This window comes from Scylla paramamosain, chromosome 4 (assembly GCF_035594125.1).
Source record: "Scylla paramamosain isolate STU-SP2022 chromosome 4, ASM3559412v1, whole genome shotgun sequence".
In the NCBI taxonomy this organism is placed as follows: Eukaryota; Metazoa; Arthropoda; class Malacostraca; order Decapoda; family Portunidae; genus Scylla; species Scylla paramamosain.
This window is the reverse complement of record NC_087154.1, coordinates 31,487,686-31,497,026: the sequence shown is the minus strand read 5'-3', so window position 1 is coordinate 31,497,026 and position 9,341 is coordinate 31,487,686. Positions and strand designations below refer to the sequence as shown.

At 35.2% G+C, this 9,341-nt stretch overlaps 1 protein-coding gene across 1 annotated transcript in view; it reads right to left on the bottom strand.

Moving 5' to 3' along the window:
• The window catches only part of LOC135100006 (methionine synthase-like), a 33,982-nt gene extending 30,124 nt beyond the window's left edge, over nucleotides 1-3,858 (bottom strand). The window contains 1 exon segment of the mRNA XM_064002828.1: nucleotides 3,699-3,858. Within this exon segment, the coding sequence (XP_063858898.1) occupies nucleotides 3,699-3,732 (34 nt within the window). The 5' untranslated portion in view covers nucleotides 3,733-3,858.
• Between the last annotated feature and the right edge of the window lie 5,483 nt (nucleotides 3,859-9,341).

Sequence of the window (9,341 nt, the reverse complement as noted above, 5' to 3'; positions counted from 1 at the left end):
TTTATACATTTGATTTCACTCTATGTGTAGTGCTGATTGTTAATGTAATCACCACTCACATCACCTCATCATTATTCATATCTGCATTAATCAGATAAGGCTTGAAAACTGAGATTTTGTATCTAGGTTCCTGGCAATGCAAAGGCCTTCGTATATGCATATGCACACTCAAAAGAGCATCATAACACATTTAGCACGACACAAACTGATACCAAGGACAAATCCACCAATAACGGGCTACTCATATTAGTATCGCTGCATGTGTTTAATAGTTACACCTGCATGAATCAGATAATCAAAAGAGCTGCACTCCTAAATGAAGCAATAGGATTTGAGTTGGTACAGTGATGCTTCATGAAACCCTGTATAGACTACCAAGTTGGTCAATGTGAAACTTGTTGGACCTTACTGTAAAGATACTTTTTAAGTGTGTGTACATGTACAACGGTAATTATTCCCACACATATGATATATTGCATACTTTTACTGACAACAATATACAAGTGTTTGTATTCATTATTGTTTATGAATGTTTGCATATTTGTGTATGCTTCACAATGGTGCCTTGGCTATGAATAACAAAGACTAGTACAGAAAACATTATTCTCAATACAGTACACTGTAAATGTTCATAATTTAGTAGCCAATACAATGAAAGCTGTAAGCAAAATCTGAGAATTTTAAAACTTCTATAAAACTTTATTTGAATTAATTATGACATGATACAAAAGTGGAAATCATGTCCCTCTAGACAAGCAGCAACATTGCAAGCCATAGGCATGGAGGCTATCAGCCATCAACACCTCTCAAAGGATATTTTGGGTACATACTTGGAAGCTGTTGGTTGCCATTTGGAAATAAACTTGTGTCTCTCGAAAATTCACATATATGAAAAGCCCTTGGCTGAATAAATCCAGAAACAAGGCTGTTTAAGGTATGTGGATACACTCGGGATCTTCCTGTGACCATCTGAAGAAGGTTGATTAATACTTTACCTAAAAAAAAAAAAAAAAAAAAAAAAAAAAGACAAATGAAACAAATGAAAAAGACAAATGAAAAATACAGCACCAGGGATGGGAGACTTTATATGAAATAAACCACAAGGAAATACCAAGAAACTTATCAGGATATAAGTGTGAAGCCAGGAAGTAGCAGGACAATGATTAGTGACAAAGCAAAATCATGTACATTAGGTGTCCTGTCACAAGTCCAGTCCCCAGCTGTTTCCTCACATTGTTATCCTCTAGATTAATATCTCAAGCCAGATACAGAACATTCCATAAGTGACTAAACAGCACTTATAAAAAACTTTAGGTAAAAAAAAAGTGACTAAACAGGACTTATAAAAAACTTTAGGTAAAAAAAAAAAAAGTAAATAGGTAAAAAGTTTTATATCAGTTTCAATGTCTGGTCACTCTCGCTCATAGCTACTCTTTGTATCAGATTCACAATGTCTCAAAATGCAAGGAATTACACATATTCCTGACAATATAAATAAAAAAAATTGCAATTTCATTATAACCTGATTACTTATAAAATGTAGCAAAGTTAACTACCTCCATCTGGAACAGGGTAAGGAGACTTTCACAAACCAACAGATTCTGTGATGTACTGCAAACTTCTTAGAAATACTATGGATTTACTAAAGATGATCTCCAATTGAAATCTTTACAGATATTCAGTACAGTATCTATATATCCTAGTAGTATCAAAGTACATGCAAGTTAGAAGTGGTCTCATCTTTACTTGATTTTACTCCAAACTTTTTATGTTCTTCACAATTGTTCCTGCAACCAGATATTATCAGCTTCTGATCAAAATAAAGTTCTTGAAAAACTGCGGAAGAAATTTATTTTTGAAGAAATATTAAAAATGCATACTATATATATATATATATATATATATATATATATATATATATATATATATATATATATATATATATATATATATATATATATATATATATATAATGAAATACACAAATCCTGCAAAATCAACATTTCTTATGTTGCACAAAATACAAATTTCATAAAGCCTTGTATTCTGAAACAATGAGAAATTGATCTATTGGGCAGCCAAGCCATAGATTGCATCCCTGTCATGACATTCAATATACACAACCCCAACTTGTTACCAATCAAGCCATAAGTGATCACTGCTCAAGTGAATGGCTTGACTGTTCTGCCACTATATACATTACTGAACACAGAAAAATCCTCTTTCTGTGATGTCAGTATAAGATGGAATCAATTACTATCATTTCTTATTTAGTATGCAATTTCAAAAAATGTATGTTAGTAAAAGAAAAGAAAAATAAATTAAGTAATTTGTAATAAAGATGATGAAATATCTCATTTTCAACCTAAATATTGCTTTCTTGAAACTATTCTCTCTCTCTCTCTCTCTCTCTCTCTCTCTCTCTCTCTCTCTCTCTCTCTCTCTCTCTCTCTCTCTCTCTCTCTCTATTATGTGTGTATATATATATATATATATATATATATATATATATATATATATATATTATAACAGTAGAAAAATGAAGAAATACTATAGTGTTAGTTAAGTGTTGAAAAGTGGGATGGAAAGAACAGCGGCAGTGTTGAAGTATAGTGTTGGATGGTGCTCTGAAGCATATACAGCACTGACAGGCAGATGTAACCGCAAAAAGGAGGCAACCAATGACATTGCAAGTTCAAGGTGAAAAAAAGCCTCACAGGAACCTGGAAAGAGAGACTCCAATGTGTTCAGTCACAGCTCTCACATTATGCTTAGAGCTGTGTCTTGTGCTTCTGCTCCTGTGTTCACCTCGTGTATGTTGGGGCACCAGGTGTTCAATTTCCTAGGCAGCTGTGTTGAAGCTTGTAGTGCCCACACAGACAGATAGATATCAATTTCTTCACTTTATTTTTCTGAAACATATACTTTATTCTTTCATTTTAATTTCTTCTGGTACATTTTTTGCAATATTTTTTCATGTTCTCTGTTTTTTTTTTTTTTTTTTTTTTTTGCAGTGATTTCAGTGTCAGCCATCCAACATGCCCTTAAGCTAAAAATTAAATTACACATAATCTTAAAAAGATTACCCTCTGAAAACTACATGTACTAAAGTGACAAAATGAAAAGCTGCCTAGGTTAATACAGTGGTGAAATATGTTTCTGAACTAAATCTAACACAGTGGCTAGAACCAGATGTTACACACTGAGTGAGGTTATATATACTTTATAAGTGCTGTTCACTAATATTTTTTGAGGGAGTATTGTGAAAGGACTACAGCTGACTGCTGCTGTTACACCCCCTGAGGCTGACTCATTTTATTTACTTCGCTAAATTATAAAACCTTAAATATATCTCACTGGGAAAGCAGGGGAAAAATGAGACTCAAGACTAAGAAACGTGTCTAAATCCTTTTGCTAACCCAGTAATTGATATACGCGAGATATTTTACCAAGCACCCCTATTTACTGTACTAAGTATGCAATTATTCGTTATTTGGAAGGTTCTCCTTCTCAACACAATGTAGTAGTCACAGCCACTTGGATCTGAATTCAAAGATATATTATAGATGCTTTTCAAATCAGGCGCCCATTTAAGTAAACAAACTACCTATATAAAAGGTAAATCCCACGGACAGATTGTGATCTCCAAGGGATATGTTTGACTTTTCAAACGTGAATAGTAATTTATTAATACTTACACGGCATGGCTGCTGGCCGCTTGTGTCTCACCATGGTTTTACTCAATGCGTCAGGCCAGGACACGACGCACTCAGACGCACTGCTCTCTTCACCTGGGAAATGACGGGAATTCACTCATGGGGTTGTTTATATACCCGAACATCTTTTCTCCGATTCGCATCTCAAGCTTTGGCTTCCATTTATATCATCAACTATTGTATATACATTGATTTGGATGTGATAAAATAAAATTCAATAATATATTTGAATATATATACAATTTTCCATCATAAAATTTGATTTAATAGCAAACGTAGCATCACCAACATACTGTGGTAGAGTTATGCACGTGATGATCAGCTGACCAGCAGGCCTGGATCTCTGACAGTGTTGGCATCACGTGCGCACACTTCTCACAGTTTAATATTTTTATTATTATTATTATTTTTAACAACAAATGAATATTAATCATATTTTATTAGTAGATCGTCGCTTAATAATGCATAATATATGTGGGCGTGGATCAACTTTTGACCACAGGAATCAAGGGAAGTTCGGGCATTAATAATAATTATTATACATACGTAGTGTGGTAACAACATGTGCCGACATCTGTATTCAATTTATTAATTTTGAAGTGAAAGTTTTGCAGTTGCCACAAGGGCAATTTTATCCCGTAAATGTGATTTGCCAGTGTCCAGACTTTCATGTCCCCTTTCCCCTTTCAGTTTCCTGATATATAGCTATAAAAGAACACCCAAGACATATTTTGTTCAGCTGTAATTTCAGTTTATCTCAAATCACCTCGGAATATATAAGCTTCTAAAACTAGGAAATTTTATGTAACATTGCATCGGACTACGGAAACAGGCATTTAGTTAAAACTTTCCCCAAAACTCCATTTAAATCTTCTTTCCAAGTGCTTATTTTTGCCCATCTACTAGATAAGATTTCCTTAGTAAGTCATGACTAAGGAAGCTTCCTTGACGTAAACTAACGATAACTTGGATCTCCACTTACACAATCTCAATAATGTAATCTTTCCACTTACTTATAAAGTCGACATTACGACAAAAATATTTCATAAATCAATATTCAATCAAAAGCTAGGTAGTATGTACATATTAAGTTATAATCCAAATACTCCAATATTAGTGGTTTATTAAAGCAAGACACTGCAGCTCCAATAATAAATGGCTGATCTCTCTTGATGCCTAACTGTTTTATAATAAAGCATCGAACATTACGTAAACAATTGTTACTGATGAATTAAAAAGTATATCACTCATCTCACCCGCATATACGGAACTGGGATTTCCTAAGAGCTTCTCAGGTGTATCGAAACAAGCTAAATTTTATGATGCTAGTGTTCGTGACCTTTGCTCTGACCTAAGACCTTTTAGTTATACCAAATGAGTGTTCGGAAAAAAAAAAAAAAAAATTGTGATTGCGGAATTGTCATTTTTCAGTAATATGTATTTATTGGGGGAGGGGAAGGGATAGCGAATTCCGACTGTCACCTCCTCGTGGTACCCTTATGATAATGGAAGCGACAACGATGAAACCACCGACAGGCCTAGCAAACCGGTGGCGGATTAAGAGAAATTGCTTATATAACTCAAGAGCCATCCTCGGAAGGGAGCGCCACAAGGAGACGACAATAGAAACCCTCAAGACTAAGGATATGTTCAAGACGAAGCTTAGAATCGCGACCATCAATGCTGCTACGTAAAGGAATAAGGAAGAAATACTAGACTTACTGCAAGAAAGAAAAATAGACATACTGGGACTAGCAGAAACTAAACACAAAGCTGAAGAGACGAGAAAGGAACTAAAAGGCTACATCTTGATGTACAAGGGAATACAAGAAGCACGTAGGCTACAATGCGTGGCCATGATTGTAGGACCACGCCTCTCAGCTTACGGGAGGAGTACTGATATTTTAGGGTAATCTTGAGATTCAACATCAATTTACATGAAACTTTAATGGCTTATAGCTAAGGTACCTACATACATGTGTAGAAAGTTTGAAGACAATACATGAAAAATAATCAAAAGAAAAATTAAAAACTATAGAATTCGTATTTTTTTTTTTAGCCAACATTGACTAAGGCTCTAAAACTATTCAACATAATTTAATTTTAGTTATTGGTGATGAAATTGATTATTTGTAAACAGAACTGAGGCTTTTTTCCCCAAATATGCTCTTCAGGATTCGTGAAAAATATAAAAGCAACAACTTTTTTTTATAACACTAGGAAAATTTGCATTTGTCTGAAAAAAATCTTTCCTTCTTAAGAAAAAGTCATAGAAAATTAATTGCAAAAAAAAAAAGTAAATATCATGAAAACTGATGATACAGTTACAAATTTAACGGCAAAAACTTGAATCCGAGAAATGAACGAATTTGTTGACAGTACGCATCAAAATTTCCTAGCAGCATACTCCAGGTCCCTTACGATCTTCTTATTTCTCATCTTCATTCTGTATGGAGAGTCCATAGCCACGTCCTTTGTCTGTAGATACTTTTCCATTGACAAAGTGGACTCGATGCCAAGAATACCAAACTGCTTTCAACGTAACCTACATTGTAGTTGCACACTGCTGTCGCGGATGCAACATCTATCATCATCTTTGAGGCTCTTCTGTGTTTTGGGCATATTACCCATACTCTTGAATGGAGATGTTCATTTAAATTTTGTGTCATTCCCTGCTGACACCGAATCATCAATTCGTCCGATGTTAGTCGCTCGTACACAGCTTTCACTTGTTGCAGCTCTGCTTCTCCCAGGTGAAAATAGACTTTCATCTTTGTGTGGGAGGGTGGTGTTCCCCCATGAGCTATACTCCTATCATAGAAACACCATGAGTTTTTATCCTTGGACATTTGTCATGCTGTGGGTTTTTGTCTGTAAACGTACAGTGACAAAAAGTTGACAGGATTTTTTCTGCATTTGCGTGCTTTACGTCGCAATTTCTGCGCATTTGTGACGTAAAGCAACATTCTTCTTTGGTCTCGGCATATTGCATAATATCCGCAAGACTATGTGTGAGCGAATAAAAGCAGGGAGCGAGCCACAAAAGCAGCGAGTGAAAACACGTGGGTTGTAAACACAACCACAAACAATCAACCTCGTAGCCCGCATGCCCTAAGGCAACTAGTTTATCGATCGCCTCAGGCAGGCCAGACGTCTCTCCCTCAATGAGAGATGTCAAATACCTCATTTTCATGAACTTCAAAATAATGTTAAAAATCGGAAAAAAAAGCTATAAATAAGCTGTAAGACATGAGGTGTCGTGGACAGCGTGTTTAAAGGGCTCAGTGTAAACAAACTACGCCTACCGGCCTTTTAAACATGCGTAGAATAGACGTATCATGCTAGAACTTTCTGAGGATATTGCCACAATCTATGGTGATTTTTCAGTGTGTTTAACTCAATTTCATATTTTCAGCGATTTTTCGCTCTAAAAAGCAGTACTCCTCCCTTATATACGAGAAGTGAAGTTAATTAACGAAAGACTAATGAAAGTTACTATCCAAATTAAAAATATAACATTTGATATATATCAAGTTTATGTTTCCCAACAAGGAAGGGCAGGGGAGGAAAAGTCAGAATTTGTAAACACCATCGAAGAAAACTACAGTGAAAATCATGAAGGGAAAACAATTATGATGGGGGATTTCAACGCAAGAGCTGGATATTATAGAAATGGAATTGAATAGATCATAGGTAAATTTGGGGAACAGACCAGAAATGAAGAACACCTGATTGACTTTGTAAGAAATAACCTTAAAATTATGAACGACTTTTATAAAGCATAGAGAGCAACACATGTACACAGAATAATTCGATCAAAAGATTATTATCGACAACATTATATCATCGGGTAAGAGAATAATGGAAAATGTTAGGTAATTCATGGAGTGAGCCTAGACTTTAACAACAGGTTAGCAATGGGATTAACAAAATTGGAAAATAATTAGAACAATTTCTAAGACATCGCAGTAAAGGAATATAGTAATAAAATTGCACCAATATAGAAGAAATAGTGTGGGGATAGATGGTCGCAGGAAAAAAAAAAAAAATGCTACTACTGAAGTCGCAGAACAGACTCTAGGAAGAAAATGGGCTGGAGAAAACAAGAAAAAGCCCTCGCCATGGTGGAACGAAGATTTAAGGAAGATGGTAAAAGAAGAGACAAAGAAAATGAGAATATGGCTGAGAAGGAGGACACGACAAGAATATGTGGACATAAGAGGAAGGGGAGTAAGGATTAACAGAGAGGATAGAAGCTAAGAAAAAGTGATGGCAAGAAAGAGGAAGTTAAATCAAGATGCAATGCAAGATAAAAATAAACTCTACGGACTCACGAAAGCATACCGAAAACCCAAGTCTGGAATAATAAGCATAGAAAAAAAAATAAAAATATGAGGGAAGGATACAGACGAACACAAAAGAAATAAACAACACCTGGACTAATACTTCTAAGATTTATTAAATGCTGGACACGACGAGGAGGAACAAATAGATGAAGCTACTGACATACAAGAGGAAGAAAAGTTAATAACAGCATCTGAGTACAATGAAGCAATAATAAAGATGAAAAATGGAAAGTCAACAGGTTGCAATGGTATTAAAAGAAGAGGGAGGAGACACCCTGAACTTCAGCATTTTACAGTTAATAAATTAAATATGGAAGAAATGAGAAATCCCTGAAGAATGTCGTAAAACACTTAAAGTACCATTATATAAGGACATGGGAAAAAAGACAAAACGTTAAAATTATAGAGGAATAACAATGATCACATCGTAAAGGTCTACCAGAAAATTTTGGAGAAAAGAGTTAGAGACATAAGAGAAAGACAAATGGGAGAAGAACAATATGGATTCGGGAAAGACAGAAGTACAACAGACCTGTAATACTTGTTTTGAGGCTCATTATGGATAAATCGTGGGAATATGCCATGCCAGTATACATAGCTTTCATTGACATACAAAAAGCATTTAATTCAGTCCCCAGAAGAAAATTATGGAAATGTCTATAAGAAAATAATTGCATAAAAGGAAGACTTAAAAGAGCAATAATATGTCTTTATAAACCAAATACGTAGATGTAGTGTGAGAACAGGATATAAAAACGACAAGTGGTTTGACGTAAAATCAGGAGTGAAGCAGAGGAGTGCAATATCCCCCTTCTTGTTCATAGACGTTATTCATGGACGTTGTCATCTGAAATTTTAAAGCAGGACATAATTATACAAACAGAGGAAGGCGACACCATGGTGTACACTGACGATATAACAGTGCGGAGTGATAACAGGCAAGAAGTGGAAGAGATAATATAGAGATGGGAAGTAGTGTTAACAGAGGCAGGTCTCAAGACGAATATAGATAAAACAAATAATGACGGTATACAGGGACGAAGAGGAAGATATAACCATAGAAATAAGAGGAAGCCGAGTAAAAAATGTAAAGGAAGTAAAATATCTGGGCAGTGTAATCTCATCCAGCGGCAACAACTACCAAGAAATAGTTGACAGAATAGTTCAATGCACAAAAGCTACTGGAGCCCTGATTCTATTACTTAAGGATGAACATGGAGGTCAAGAGAATTATGTTCGAAAGTATACTGAGCCCCACATTAATGAGTGGTGCAGAGAC